Here is a 17,047-nt window from a genome sequence, read left to right on the forward strand (position 1 = left end):
CATTAATATGCATAGACAAATGTCCTTGTTGTTGCTTCACATTTAATGTTTGTTTTGTGCGCCGCTTACGTGTCGAACCGTTCTGGCAAATTGCAGAGCCGTAGTACAGCGTCAAAATGGCGTCTACATACGACTCACGTTACAAGCAGCGTACTGTTATTGAATTCCTGTTTGCAGAAAAAGAAACCATGGTGAACACCGTAAATGTTTGCGTGTAGTGTATGGCGATGCTTCAGTTGATAGGAGTACAATTAGGCGATGGGTAACGAAAGTTACAGCTTCAGGAAATGCAGGAACAGAGCTCCATGATCAGCCACGCTCGGGACGTCCTGTCACAGCCACTGCTCCAGACATGCTGACTCTTGTGGATGCCGTTATTCGTGCCGACTAGCGCTTCAACTCGACAACGTCTGCAATGATAGAGACTAGGATATTCAAACACGTGCTCACGATGGGTTCCACGAATGCTCAGAATTCAAAGAAAGGCCATTTCATCTGAATTGTTGGAGCGCTTTGAGACCGACGGAGAAGCCTTTCTGTCACGGATCGTTACGGAGTTCGAAATCTGGGAGCACCACTCTCCGCCGGAAACAAAATGGCAGTCTATGGAGTGGCATCATCCTCATTCACCGCAAAAGAGGAAATGTAAGACAAATCCCTCTGCCGGAAAAGTCAAGGTGACAGTCTTCTGGGATTGTGATGGCGTCATTCTCGTGGATGTGATGCCAAGAGGGTCCACCCTCAATTAAGAGGAATACGTGAAGAGTGTGAATGAACTCAAGAACCGTTTCCGAAGTGTTCGATCGGACAAGAATCCAGCAGAAATCTTGCTCCGACACGATGATGCACGCCCAAACACAAGTCTGAGAACCCGGGAACACATGGCCAAATTGGGTTGGACATCATTACCCATCCACCCTGCAGTCCATACCTGACACCCTCCGGCTTCCATGTCTTTGGGCCGCTTGAAGATTCTCAATGGGGACCACACATTGAAGATGACGAGAGTGTCAGTCATGCAGTGAAAACATGACTGCGCCTACAGGACAAAAACTTTTACCAGGACGGAATACGAGCTCTTCCACAACGTTGGCGTATGGCTAGAATGTAGAAAAATAGGACACGGAGAAGACCTGTTGATGTATGTTGTCACAAAATTCTGACTATGAACAGTAAATATCTTTTGAGAAAAAAATGTGGGGTATTACTTATTGAACGACTATCTTATTATAAATCATAACCGATGAGGGCTGAGTGTGGAATTGACTGTTCGTTTGAAGCTCACTTTTGTAGGTTTTCCTTGAATAACTCGAAAACTACGGCCTCTAGAGGAAACGTATCTCAGTACAAAATTTAACTACATTAAATTTCCTATAAAAAGATCCTATTCATGTTTTTGTAGGAAAAATAGTTTACACGCAGCGAGCGAGAGGATTTGGAAATCTCATTCGTGGATTTTACGAGCTGTATAAAACGGCATCGATACGAGCAGGAGAAATACCCTGTATGTTAAGACATGTACATCTGGCGCCTACTTAAAAAGACTTTCATGAATAATACTGTATATGAGCTGACGTCATTTATCGTATTTATGAATTATGTCTTTCTCAGGTAATGTAAGTAATTGAAGACGGTATTGGTTTCAGAGTTATCTGTGATATCGCAAAGAAAAATATTTTATCCAATAATCGAATATGCAAAAACAAACTTGCCGAATCTGTAGAGTCACTAACTATCAACCATACTACAGAATAGCACTGCTGCAGTTAAACATAAACGAGAGAACAACATAAAAATAGAACTTATGTTGCAAATAGTATCCGCGATTTACAACCAAAAAACACACTGCACACCCAAGCATCTGTCGCCAACAAAATTTATCGTACTTCGTAGCAACAAACTGCTTTCGATACGTCTTTCTCGTGGGCCTCGTTTCGATGAGAGTGACGCCACAGCTGTTGACATTTCTAATAGGTCGCGGGAAAATATTGTGAAAGGTGGTTTGAGAAGCGTTACTTTCAAAGTACTTACCCAAGATGAATTATGTTACGTGTGAGAATGTGCGGTGCATTTCTTAAACCACGGAGCATTAGACTCTCATTCAAAGCTTAGCACTGAAAACTATCCACATACAGAAATTTTGGGCCCAGAAGACCAGCCATTTATGCCATTGTTAGAATTTTACTGACACATTTGTGTTTCATATATCTTAAAGGGTAACGCACTCTAAAGAAGACCTACTTTCAAGTTTAGTTTTAGTTGTTTCATTCATTACGAATTATGCAATAGCGATGGCAAAAACTATAATTATCCTTCAAAAAAGTAGGCCTACATTGTGCGTTCTTGAGCAGTTTCACACGAAATTGGCTTTTCTGAGGGAAAGTCGAAGTGCTGGACGGAACATGTATTCAGCCAAGTAACCCACGAAACGTTCTATGTTCAGCAGTGTAATTCATAATCGTACTTGTCAAAAATAATCAGCTGTAGCAGTTTAAGCTGTGCTCTTAGAGTCGTGCCTAATTACATCCTCTAAAAAAATAGCAAAAAATATTTGACGGCCAATGTTATATTTGAAAACTTAGCTTTTCTCGTAGCTATGCTGTGTGTTTATTAATTTGAACCGTTAACTTTTCCTATTTATGTGTTCACGCTACTTAACAGTGATGTTGCTAGACGCAGACTACATCGCGTGTCATATGTTCTGAATATCTGCTGTCATTGGCTGGTGAGATCACGTGACGCAAACTGTGACTGGCTGACGAAAGAGCGCTCCTATCTCGATTCGGGAGCTCCCGTTCTGTATTTGGTGGAATTCGAGTTATACTTTCGTAATAAGGAAATATGCAGTGGAAACGTTGCCGCGCATCAGTGATCTTCCCAAAACGTTGATTTTTGCCGGCTTTCGTTTCCTAACGAACTGGGGAGTTCTGTGACGGTATATAAAACATTCACCGTTGGAAGGATCGATAAGTCTTACAGCTTCGAGGGCAAGTATATTGTTACTTAATACGGTAAAATGTACTTTACCCTGGAAACAAGCGTATTTATCCCGGGAAAGATTGTATTTTCATCCGGGAAAAACTGTATTTTTAACCGGGAAGTCCGGAAATTTTCTTTCTTGTCCGCTTATACACGCTGTTAGAGAACTGTTTTGGACGCTCTGGTAGGTTTTGTGTTCCCATCTAATCAGAAACGACTGACTGTAAGAAAATTAACATCTGATAACTTAAAATGTTATCAACGTAAGGTGGTCAAAGAACCTGGAATAGCTTACCCTGAAGAACGTCATGGTGGAACCGCTGTCCAGCGTGCCGTAGGAGATGTCCGTCTGCCCCGCCAGGTCCTCGGCGTTCTCAATAGGCGTGATCATCCTCTCCACGGTGAGGAAGGCGGCCAGGTTGGCCGTGTACGACGAGATGATGATCAGCGTGAAGAACCACCAGATGCCGCCCACGATGCGCGTCGATGTGGCCTGTGAACCAAGCTCCCGCCTGCACTTACAGGTCTTGTACGATGACGTCATCGCCAGGGACATGTGGATACCTTATGGTGGTAGTATCAGCAATGAAATACAGCAAGTAATCACACAACTGCAGAACTCGTCAGAAAATTACTCGTCTCAGATCGGTCATTGCGTGCGACTCATTCACCGGCGTAATGGTTAGCACACAGGACTCAAATTCGGGAGGACGGCGGTTAAAACCCGCGTCCGGCCAACCTGATTTATGTTTCCCGTGATTTCCTTAAAGCGCTTCAGGCAAATGCCGGGATGGTTCCTTTGAAAGGGCACGGCCGATTTCCCTTCCCCAAGTCAACCAACCAAACTGTGACTCAATCCAAAATCCAAAGGATGACGAACATTTTGTTTATAAATTTTCCCCCTTTTGTATAAAAACCGGCACAGTTCTTTTGTCCATTTCCTTCACTGCTGTAGGATTTGATCAGTTAAATATCTCGATAGAATTTAGTCACAGGGAAACGTAGTGAGGTTCTCTATTTCTGCAGGCCCTGTTCCGTAGTAGGGAAACTTTACGTAAATTCCCGATAAGAACATTATATGAAGTTGGGTACAGACTTTAAAAGTCTATCATGAGCTTGGCACATATGATGTCATGGTTGATGAGTCTGTTTCTTGCAAAGTTAGAGTCTGTTTTTACTCGGCATGGTACGAGTTTGTCTTATACTTACAACACAGTATTTTTACTTTCGATGGATATTCCAATTAACTAAAACAGAAAGTCGTTAAATACCCTCCGTAGGATGTGCAGTCACATATATGGCGTGAGTCAGGAGGAAAATTACGTGCTTTGAGGTGTGACAGAATTTGTGATTCCGAACACAAAGCGTCATGTGAAAGTACCTCCTATTCTTAATAGTTTGCTAGGAAACTAATGAAAAATGGACAAAGGACAAATGCAAGTGATAGTAAATGAAACATTGGGATCCAACGTCGCGTTTGATTGTGTAAATTTTCTCGCAAAAGGTGATCGAAACGTCCACCCTCAACTGCAGTGCGTTTTGCAGCTGTTTTTGACAGCGACTGTGTTGCTGATCTGAGCTCATTCGTACGGTCCTTCACTTGGACACATGCACGTAAAATACAAGCGAGAGCTTCTTCCTTTGTGTCCACCTGCGCTTGTAGACTTCTCTCGTGAGCCAACCCCACGAACAGTAACCTAATGGAATAAGTAATCTAAAGTAAAGTAATTAATGTAATGTAATGTAATGAATCTATTGTAATGTAAATAATCTAACTGAGTTGTTGAATTGCGCATTAAAATGATCAGAAAGGCAACACCATGTAGCCTAATGTCACTTCGTTTGTATTCGCACATGAGTGCTGGTGAAGGAGACAGGCAATTGAGGCCCGTTACTGTCAAACAGCTGTATGTTACATACTGTTAAGAAAATGGCTCATCTTCATTTGAAGTTTTTATTCAGAATCACCAATAATATCACCTCTCAAAGCATGTACCTTTCTCTTGAATCACCCCTGTCTATGTAAAAGTATTGAAACATGTTCTTCAAGGTATGAGTGTTTCATGTTTTGGCTGCTTACCGTTTCGGTTGACTACTTAACAGGAATGGTCAAAAGGAGAGGAGAGAAATCAGAATTTAAAGTTCTGCCGACGTCAGGGTTATTAGAGATGCACCACAAGCTTGGATTGTGGAAAGGACTCACCCAAAAGTTTTCAAAGGAACCGTCGTTATATTTGCCAAATAGGGGATTCAGGGAAACTACGGAAAACATAAAACTGTATAACCAGACGGATATTTCAAACAGCGCTTTCTTGAATGTAAGGGCAGTGTCTTGACGTCACATTACTCGGCACGAATAGCCACGCGTCAAAGAGCTTGGTGTGCTCTTCAGTTTATACACCGGATTTCAAAGGGAAAATCTGCGTCGGATAACATGTGTCGAGTACTACCGTCTTGGGTATCTTCTAAACAGATTTATTTTTAATGGGTGAAATTTACATAATTCCGTTTGCTACTACACACCCATACTGCGGAATGTTAATGAGACGCGCGACATTTATCTCCAATCCCTCTGCTACCTATGCATCTTACGAGGATGTTCAGATTTCGTTGTTGGCACGAAGTGGGAATGTGTTTAGCACATAGGATTCGCAGTCGAGAGAACTGGAATTCGGACATTCTTTGCTACCATTCAGATTTAGGTTTTTCATTGTTCCCTATTTGATGAAGGATTACGGCGGGAATGATTCCACCGAATAAATAAAACAACCTATTTCCTTTCCCATCCTGTCCCTAACCTAGCCTGTACAGTATCCCTAATGAGCTCATAGTGCATACTTCTTCGTTCTTTTACAACATTTTCGTGTTTGAAAGTCTTTATGACAGAGAGCGTTCTGGTTTTGTTCGGTTTACACAACGTATGTTTTGGATATTAATCATGTTTATGAATTATTGAAGTTTGTTATGAGCAATGACTTCACGAATGTTTAATTTTACTGCGCGAGCAGTCTTCATTTTGCGTTTCTCCTACATTGCACATCCAACAGATCTAACAAGAAGAAAAATGGTGTGGTTTTGTTTTTTATCATGAATGGTTCTTTTTTAAGTTAATTAAGCCCGGTGTTTTTTTTTTTTTGTCTTGCAAAGTAAATTATGAACTACTCCAAATGAAGTGAATAATTAGCTTTTTGAATCAGTCTTTTCTACTGTAATAATCAAAGAGCGTTGACTAGTGAAACTATACTAGTTTATGGGTCCCCATCATATTCTCGAACTATTAGAAAAAAATTGAACTGATACGGTTACTAAGGAAAATTGATATATTCAGAGGAGTTTAAACAGCGTATTTATGTACAACACAATACATGCACGTTTATATGCTTGCATTCAGTGATCTGTCCTTACACCGGTTATTAATGTACCATTATATCACATTTGCAACGGCTTATCTCGCGCTTGCGTTATCTGTGGTTCTGCACTATTAATCACTTAAATATGTTAACTAGTGACATGTATTCCTCAAATTTCCTTGGTCTACATTATTTACTGTTTGGTGTTGCGAATTTTTGCGTCAGTGTATTTATAAGAGTAGATGGGGGTGTTGTTTCAGAAGGTGGCTGGATTTGCAGTGGGGACAAATAACATAAATACACAACGATTTGTCACAAGCTTTAATTAACATCTCGAAACAAATAAGCTGCGGAATAAATTTTTAGTTTGTTGACCACCACATACCTACAGCCTTGGAGTCAGGAGATCGTGGTCTTGTGGTTAGCGTTTCTGGCGCTATATCACAGGGCCTCGGGGTTGATTCCCGTCCGGGTCGGAAATTTTCTCCACTCGCGAATGGGTGTGCGTAGTCCTCATCATCACATTATCGTCGATGCGCAAGTCGCCGAAATAGAGATAAATAAAAAGACTTGTACCAGGCGGCCGATCCAAGAGCCGCAACTGGACGGAGCAGCGCTGTGGTTAGCACACTGGACTAGCATTCGCGATGTCGATGGTCGAAACCACCGTCCAGGCATCCTCATTTAGGTTGTCCATGACTACCCTACATCGCTTAAGGCAAATGCTGGGATGGTTCCTTTGAAAAGCCGCAGGCGATTTTCTTCTCCTTCCTTCCGTAATTCCAGCTTGTGCTCTTTCTCTAATGACCTCGTTGTCGACGGCGCATTAAACACTAATCTGCTCCTCGTCATCCAAAAGCCTGCCAGGCAGAGGCAACAACAGATATGTTGCAGCCCGTGTCAGACCTGTACAGATGACGTTTCTAGTCGTCTGATTACAATAGATCTTTGCTGGGGGCATCATTTTGAATACCATTATGACTCTAACCAAAGACCAGTTGCACGTCGCATAGATAATAATGATGATTCCGGGCCTCTGAGTGCCTCCCCAATGGCTGCTCCTGTCCTCACACTCTATGGTCTCTGAAGGTCGACACTTACTTCTTAATGCCGTGTTCGGCCATGGTTCACCCATTCCAATCAACATCGTCGAATAGTGGCATCACTCCTATCCAGATGTAGAGCGATTCACTAATTAATCCAACTGGCTTGTGTCAGACCAACTACACGTTCTCTCTCAAATGCTGACGTATACGTATATGGTCACACGCCTGTCTGCAAGGCATAGTTACTGTCCAACTGAGATCACGGGAAGTACTTCCTAAAGACTTTTTCCCGTGGTATCTACGTAAAGGCTACTCTGTTTACTATCCCTGCCTGCTTCGCGGAGAAACTGCGTTACGGCGTCACATTTCATCCGTCGGCAGACAAAGTTTGTAATTTTATATTTTCAGTTGATACTTGTATCAATATCAGTCTGTGACCTATATGCTTAACTCCTTCATGGTTCGCCTATTTTTTCTTTCCCTTTTTTAAGCGTACTTCTGAAGCGCTCCTATCCGCTTCCTCCCTCGTTTTTCAATCATATGCTGTGCTGATCTGATACATTTATTTATTGATTTCAAATACACTCCTGGAAATGGAAAAAAGAACACATTGACACCGGTGTGTCAGACCCACCATACTTGCTCCGGACACTGCGAGAGAGCTGTACAAGCAATGATCACACGCACGGCACAGCGGACACACCAGGAACCGCGGTGTTGGCCGTCGAATGGCGCTAGCTGCGCAGCATTTGTGCACCGCCGCCGTCAGTGTCAGCCAGTTTGCCGTGGCATACGGAGCTCCATCGCAGTCTTTAACACTGGTAGCATGCCGCGACAGCGTGGACGTGAACCGTATGTGCAGTTGACGGACTTTGAGCGAGGGCGTATAGTGGGCATGCGGGAGGCCGGGTGGACGTACCGCCGAATTGCTCAACACGTGGGGCGTGAGGTCTCCACAGTACATCGATGTTGTCGCCAGTGGTCGGCGGAAGGTGCACGTGCCCGTCGACCTGGGACCGGACCGCAGCGACGCACGGATGCACGCCAAGACCGTAGGATCCTACGCAGTGCCGTAGGGGACCGCACCGCCACTTCCCAGCAAATTAGGGACACTGCTGCTCCTGGGGTATCGGCGAGGACCATTCGCAACCGTCTCCATGAAGCTGGGCTACGGTCCCGCACACCGTTAGGCCGTCTTCCGCTCACGCCCCAACATCGTGCAGCCCGCCTCCAGTGGTGTCGCGACAGGCGTGAATGGAGGGACGAATGGAGACGTGTCGTCTTCAGCGATGAGAGTCGCTTCTGCCTTGGTGCCAATGATGGTCGTATGCGTGTTTGGCGCCGTGCAGGTGAGCGCCACAATCAGGACTGCATACGACCGAGGCACACAGGGCCAACACCCGGCATCATGGTGTGGGGAGCGATCTCCTACACTGGCCGTACACCACTGGTGATCGTCGAGGGGACACTGAATAGTGCACGGTACATCCAAACCGTCAGCGAACCCATCGTTCTACCATTCCTAGACCGGCAAGGGAACTTGCTGTTCCAACAGGACAATGCACGTCCGCGCGTATCCCGTGCCACCCAACGTGCTCTAGAAGGTGTAAGTCAACTACCCTGGCCAGCAAGATCTCCGGATCTGTCCCCCATTGAGCATGTTTGGGACTGGATGAAGCGTCGTCTCACGCGGTCTGCACGTCCAGCACGAACGCTGGTCCAACTGAGGCGCCAGGTGGAAATGGCATGGCAAGCCGTTCCACAGGACTACATCCAGCATCTCTACGATCGTCTCCATGGGAGAATAGCAGCCTGCATTGCTGCGAAAGGTGGATATACACTGTACTAGTGCCGACATTGTGCATGCTCTGTTGCCTGTGTCTATATGCCTGTGGTTCTGTCAGTGTGATCATGTGATGTATCTGACCCCAGGAATGTGTCAATAAAGTTTCCCCTTCCTGGGACAATGAATTCACGGTGTTCTTATTTCAATTTCCAGGAGTGTATATTCAATGTTTGTAAAAGAAATGTTTATCTGGAACAGCTTCCCAACGTTTTGTTTATGCAATGTTATGTGTTATGCGTCTCGGTATGATATTCCATATTCCAGACACGAAACTTCGTATTACTGTTATTTTGTGTTATTTTTGTGATTTAAAAAGTGTAAATGACAAATCGGAGTAAGTTACACGTTGCCATACGCTGACAGAAATTAAGCGATAAAAGAATCATACTGTGCAGTTAATGGAATAGTGATGATTTTGTTTGCACCTGGGTCCACAGGCTCGATATTCTTCTCAAAACAAAATATCATTCGTTATGGGCAATTTTTGTTTAATTTTCTGTTGATCAGTTTCGACTCTGTAGTTACTATCAAGCAACACTGACGTAAGCTCCAAGCAGCATATCTTGATGTTGACTGATAATGACTATAAAGTCGACATTTGCCAATAGCTAATAAAATGAAAATTGTACAGCCAATAGCGGCCAGTCTTCCTTTTTGTGAAGCAGTATTACTGTACAATAAATTTTCCGTAACATGTTATTAAGATCTTTACTCAGTACAAGAGACGTTTTCCTCGAAGAAATTGAGTAGGGAATACACAACTGCCCTAAAAATGTATTAAAGACAGACTGACGAGCAGTAATTTCTGACAAGCCTGCGTCGTGTTTATTCCATGGAATTGTACTGTTACAGTACCAAAATTAATGGCACCGAATCTCTAAGATCTATCCATCAAAAAAATACTATACCGTGAAATGCCTAAAGTCATGAGCTACATTTTCCAGTTGCACCCATGTTATATGTTATATACATACTACAAGGCGGCTGTCGGTAAGTGAGAAATATCAGAAATGGAACCAACATTATACAACAGAATTTCTTTCGGCCTTGATTGATTGTTACATCGTATTATTTCGCTCTAGCAGTAGACTCGCACTGCAAGACCTCAGTAAGGTGCTAACTAATGTCGGTAAAAGGAGTGCGCAGACAAAAATATAACATCTCTAGAACTGGCACCGAACTAACGCGCTCTGTTGTAAGGTGTGTTATCAGATATCGGACTTAATACCTTAACTGATACTGCGGCTCCATTTTAGTGGTACCTCTGGTGGTCGGAAATTCGGCAGGTGTCTCTCCTCCGTTTCAAGAGTGTACCAACAGTCCTTCATGAATTACACTGTGCAGTAACGCAGGACGTCTGTTTATTGAGGCTTACCGCCGATGACAGAGACATATTGTGCGAAGATGCACAATTCGATAGATGACATAAGAATAGCGAAAATCGATGCTGATGTCATTAGGTGTCTGAAGGAAAGGAATAGTACTTATACAGTGGTAAACTGCTCTCGGAACTAGGGCCTCGTTTTACTCTCAAAACCTGTATTTTCAGTCATAGATGAATATAATAATGTCGCTGAAAAAACTGAAACTCCATTTTGTACAATGAAATGCCACAAGGAAAGTATCGCATGACGCCAAAATTAGTATTACGTTGGGAAACTTACGCTACGATAGTAGAACGGACAACATTATTCACGCCTGGTCAGATTGTTTTCTTATGTGAAACATAAAGAATCATTTCGCCATCTACGTCATAAGGACGGAAAACTATCGCACGTCATTAGGATATAACCGGAGGAAACATTCAAAGCGAGTTCCACTACTTGCAAGAATCGGACAATTATGGAGGCCGTATACAGTGTGTCTCTCTTAAGAGTTTTCAGGCGTATTTTCCGTTGTGTTTCGGCAGATATTTGGAATTTCGTTTCTGCATTGTGTAGCTATAGTCAACCCCAACAATTATTACTCATCATGTTTTTCATGGGACGCCTAGTGTAAACATAAGGCACAGGTTTGTTTCCCATTACAAACAAAATTATTTTTAAACCGGTACATTACGTGACAATTCGACATACCGCTCCAAAATTAGTGTAGTCTGATATTTGTTTCTTAGATATGTATTAACAAGGATCGTAAAACACGAAGTTCACCAGCGACTCTGTAGCGGTGTATGCTTGGCTGTAGTAGTCAGCGCAAGATGGGTCGGATCTGTCGCTGCTGGCTTACTGGTTATTCGTCGTGTGTTACTGTCCTTTTTAAAACATATCGATAAAACAGATATCGCACTAGACTAATCTGGAACGACTCTATCGAATGGGCGTGTACAATTCTGCTTTAAATTGACGTTTCCGTCGACATTGGGCGTCGCATGAAATACGTTGGGTTGAATTCTCCTACACAGTGTAGAAACTAAATTGCAAATGTCTGCTGAAACGTCATGCAAAATGCACCTGACGATTCTTCGGAAGGACACCTCGTATATGACATCGCAGAGGAAATCTTCCGAGAACAGTTGAAGGCTTGAAATGTCCTATCACTGGCTTGGTTTAGAAAGTCAATTACCACATGACTTTAGGCACTTCATTATACCATGAACAAAATTATTTCGAGTATTTCAATATAAATCATATTTAGCATTACAGTTAAAAGAGAAGTGACTATATCTAGGGGTCGGTAGAGTATTACACGATATGAAGTGGGTTGAATAAGCAGGAAAACGTTTGGTAATATGGCCTTCCACAAACGCAAACTGTAGCTTTTCTGGGACCAGCAGGCGCAGCTACTGTGCATCAGAGATTACGAGTCTGTCGTTTATGGACGCAGCGCTTCCAAGACGTCTGTAAATTGGAAGGGTCGGAATGCACAGTTGTTGACCTTTTGGAAAGAAAAGCAACACTGATTTTCATTCAGGCTATTACCCCAGATTTCTGAAATCAAGAGTAGTGCTCGAAAAACTTCACAAACGTATTTCTTATTTTCTCCGAGAATATTAAAAAAGTGCGTTTAAAATATTGGTTTTGGTTTTCTCCTGTTTACGCTTTCTCGATTTTCGTAAATCCACCACCAGAGACAACCCTGGAAGTCTTCGAAAATAAGCACCCACAGGTAGACAGATAAGAAAAATTCATTCCAAAACAAATAACAATGTAGGCGTTTTGCGAAAAATTATTATAAAATCCGAAAAAATATGAAATTAATATTTAAGCTCTTCATGCACATTCCATAGACAAACATAACACCAATTAAGAAACATACAGAGCAACATAATTTAATTTATATTCTAATTTTAAAATAAACACAGAAGTTGAAATATAGGGTGCTTATTTTACAACTGAAGACATGCAGGGTCTGTGAAAGGCCATTGGTTACGTGGGTGACTGCGGACTACTTTGGAGAGACAAATAGACTACTTAGGGTTTGTGCGTACCGATAAAATGCAGTTAAATAAACAAGCCATGCTTCCAGCTAGCTGAGAATGACATGGGTGCTTATTTTACGTTAGGTAAGCTAGGTGTGCTCTGAATGTTTAAACATAAGTGATCGGAGTTTTATGGGTAACCGACTCCGCAAAGAGGGATATCGCTACCATATTATAACTTTTCTGATGCAGTTAAATAGATGGAAAATGAAGTGCTAACACCTGAAGAAGAACTTGGCTATAGAAAATCACATGACGAAAAGAAGGAAGACATGGGTCTAAAAAAGTGAGTGATTTTAAATAATGAGAATAAACTTATAGTCTCCTGCCACGAGATATAAAACGATTATTATTGATATGCTCAGAACCGTTATATCACTTGTATAAACACTCCACTCTCTCCTAATCGATTTCGTATTACGTGAAAAGGAATATGCGAAATGTGTGATGCATGAAACCACTAGGTTTCAGAGTAATGAGGGGGACATACCATATGCATACTACCTGCTTTATTGTTGATAGATATCATCTTTCCTTAGGAAAGATGACTTAGTAAGCCATAAATGAAGTAATCCCTGTTGTTTATTAACTGCAGGAAGCATACAGTACCGTGTCAAGATAACAGACTAAAGTACTGGAAGACTAAGGATTTTTTTTTCATTTGTGCTGATCAGTGAAATTGTTCAACGTATTCGATGAAGAAGCAACTACAGACTTGCTACAGGACATCTGTCATCAATTTAAGATATTCATCTCATGTTTGCTTACAATAGGCAAGGCAGTATCCTGCAATGGGTTTGCAAACAGACATTGCATAGTTCCAAATGCATATTTGCAGATAGTCGTATCATAATTTCCACCGATTCTGGTGAAACTTACTGTATTGCACAATGCGGAAACCTGAAGACGAGCACTGAGAACAGGGTATCGAAAAAATTTAAGGGAGAAAACACATTTAAGGAAGCTGACTAACATAAATTCCTGGGATAAATTTATTAACTCATAGTGACTGATTTGATGAGACGCGCCGAAATTTCCCTTTTGTGCCAACCTCTTCGTCTGAGAGTAGGACTTGCATTTCACGTCATCAGTTTTGTTAGATGTGTTCCAATCTCTGTCTCCCGCCACAGTCTTTATCCTCCAGTACCATGGAAGTTGCTCCCTGGTGACTTAACACATGTCCTATCATCTTATCCCACCTTTTTGTCAGTGGTTTCCACAGGTTCCCTTCTTCGACAGTTCCGCAAGTAACCTCTTCATTCCTCATCAGTCAACCTAAATTTCAACACCTTTCTACAACATCAAGTCTCAAACGCTTCGATTCTCTTTTCTCTCTGTTTTCTCACTGAACATGTTTCACTGCCATATATTGCCATGTTCCAAACGTGCATTCTAAGAAATTTCGTCCGGAAATTAAGGCCAATTTTTTATACTACACTCCTGGAAATGGAAAAAAGAACACATTGACACCGGTGTGTCAGACCCACCATACTTGCTCCGGACACTGCGAGAGGGCTGTACAAGCAATGATCACACGCACGGCACAGCGGACACACCAGGAACCGCGGTGTTGGCCGTCGAATGGCGCTAGCTGCGCAGCATTTGTGCACCGCCGCCGTCAGTGTCAGCCAGTTTGCCGTGGCATACGGAGCTCCATCGCAGTCTTTAACACTGGTAGCATGCCGCGACAGCGTGGACGTGAACCGTATGTGCAGTTGACGGACTTTGAGCGAGGGCGTATAGTGGGCATGCGGGAGGCTGGGTGGACGTACCGCCGAATTGCTCAACACGTGGGGCGTGAGGTTTCCACAGTACATCGATGTTGTCGCCAGTGGTCGGCGGAAGGTGCACGTGCCCGTCGACCTGGGACCGGACCGCAGCGACGCAGGGATGCACGCCAAGACCGTAGGATCCTATGCAGTGCCGTAGGGGACCGCACCGCCACTTCCCAGCAAATTAGGGACACTGCTGCTCCTGGGGTATCGGCGAGGACCATTCGCAACCGTCTCCATGAAGCTGGGCTACGGTCCCGCACACCGTTAGGCCGTCTTCCGCTCACGCCCCAACATCGTGCAGCCCGCCTCCAGTGGTGTCACGACAGGCGTGAATGGAGGGACGAATGGAGACGTGTCGTCTTCAGCGATGAGAGTCGCTTCTGCCTTGGTGCCAATGATGGTCGTATGCGTCTTTGGCGCTGTGCAGGTGAGCGCCACAATCAGGACTGCATACGACCGAGGCACACAGGGCCAACACCCGGCATCATGGTGTGGGGAGCGATCTCCTACACTGGCCGTACACCACTGGTGATCGTCGAGGGGACACTGAATAGTGCAAGGAACATCCAAACCGTCATCGAACCGATCGTTCTACCATTCCTAGACCGGCAAGGGAACTTGCTGTTCCAACAGGACAATGCACGTCCGCATGTATCCCGTGCCACCCAACGTGCTCTAGAAGGTGTAAGTCAACTACCCTGGCCAGCAAGATCTCCGGATCTGTCCCCCATTGAGCATGTTTGGGACTGGATGAAGCGTCGTCTCACGCGGTCTGCACGTCCAGCACGAACGCTGGTCCAACTGAGGCGCCAGGTGGAAATGGTATGGCAAGCCGTTCCACAGGACTACATCCAGCATCTCTACGATCGTCTCCATGGGAGAATAGCAGCCTGCATTGCTGCGAAAGGTGGATATACACTGTACTAGTGCCGACATTGTGCATGCTCTGTTGCCTGTGTCTATGTGCCTGTGGTTCTGTCAGTGTGATCATGTGATGTATCTGACCCCAGGAATGTGTCAATAAAGTTTCCCCTTCCTGGGACAATGAATTCACGGTGTTCTTATTTCAATTTCCAGGAGTGTATTAGACTTCTTTTGGCCAGGAATGTCCATTTTGTCTACCCTAGTCGCTTTTTGTCTACTTATGCTTCATCCGTCATATTTTATTTAGCTTCCAAGTCAGCAGAATTCCTTAATTTTGTTTACTTCGTGGTCAGTGTTTTGAAGTTAAGGTTATGGCTAATCTGATTCCTGGTACTCCCAATTTCTTTCGTATTCTTTCCGTTTACTATCAAACCATATTCTGCAGTCATTAGACTGTACATTCAATTTAACAGACCAGGTAATCCTTCTTCACATTCACTGAGGGTACCAATGTCATCCGCGAATCTTATCTCTGATACCCTTTCACCTTGAACTTCAAGCCCACTCTTGATCCTTTCTTATGTTTCTTAGATTTTTAATCCGAGCACTTCGTTGTCGTCTCTTGGTTATTGTACATATTGTACGCTGCCCGTGCAGCTTACTCCTACTTTTCTCTGAATTTAGAACATCTTGCAACAATTAACATGTTGAACAGTATTATAAATGTGTCTCCATTTTTGTGAAGTTTTGCTTCCATAAGCAAAGCTCCACATTCCAACTGCCGCTCTTGAACGTTACGTTTGCGAGCCCCAAATATCATCCAACAGATCATCAGTTTTCTTTTTCATTCTTCGGTATACCATCATTGTTAGCAACTTGAACATATGAGCTCTTAAGTTGATAAGGCGATAATTCTCTATCTGCCCCTGTTAGCTGCGAAAACATGTTTTATGAAAGTTTTCTCAAAAGCGTAGGGTCAAAAATGCAGAATTCTGTGACGTTTTCACTCTACATTGGAGGTGCCAGATTAAAACAGTGTGACTCATGGAAATTCAAGCCGTGCTATCGAGGAACGTGAGTCGCGCCCTCATAGCTCGGCATGTAAGAGATAATGCTGTGTTCTAGTGCCAGTCTGTAATCAGTTTTATAGGGCTGCAATTCAAGAGATCATTTGTACAGTGATAAAGAACTGCTAGAAGGCAATGTAGTAGTAGTATGGTATTCTGCATTTTGTCAAGTGTTGTCATGGATTAAGCCTCTTCCACTTTTGTCCGTCCATAGCCAGTGTTTTCATTTTTGAATATTTTTCTCCTTTGATATTGTCCAGCATTTGATATCTTCATTTTCCTCTTCCCCTTTATCCCTCAATGGTAGCCATTAGTAAAGGGTTAGAAGTTAGGGTGACAATTATTGAAGTATATTTTTAAAAAATCATAAAATAGTTACCAACTACGGCGCGCACACACTTTGTTCAACTTGTCACTACAGATATTTGGATATAGGTTATAACATGTTAGATATGCCTGCCATCCTCGACGATGATGTGGCGCAGACGAATATCGAAATTCTGCATGACCCGCTGAAATCTAGGAACGTTGATGCTGTTGATGACACCTTGAATGGCTGTTTTCAGCCCAGCAGTGGTTTTGGGCTTATTGTCTTTAAAACAGCCTCACAAAAAGGAGTCGGATGTGTTCAGAACCGGATAATATGGCGTCCAATCGAGGTCCATGCTAGTGGCTTCTGGTTACCCCAGAGCCAGAATGCGA

The 17,047-nt window shown here is 43.3% G+C and overlaps 1 protein-coding gene across 1 annotated transcript in view; it reads right to left on the minus strand.

Annotated features, from left to right (window-relative positions):
• LOC126456503 (glutamate receptor ionotropic, kainate 1) overlaps positions 1-17,047 on the minus strand; it is a 338,468-nt gene that overhangs the window by 78,026 nt on the left and 243,395 nt on the right. The window contains exon 12 of the mRNA XM_050092256.1: positions 3,275-3,472. Within this exon, the coding sequence (XP_049948213.1) occupies positions 3,275-3,472 (198 nt within the window). The remainder of the gene's footprint in view (positions 1-3,274; positions 3,473-17,047) is intronic.

This window comes from Schistocerca serialis, chromosome 1 (genome assembly GCF_023864345.2).
Source record: "Schistocerca serialis cubense isolate TAMUIC-IGC-003099 chromosome 1, iqSchSeri2.2, whole genome shotgun sequence".
NCBI classification, from domain to species: domain Eukaryota; kingdom Metazoa; phylum Arthropoda; class Insecta; order Orthoptera; family Acrididae; genus Schistocerca; species Schistocerca serialis.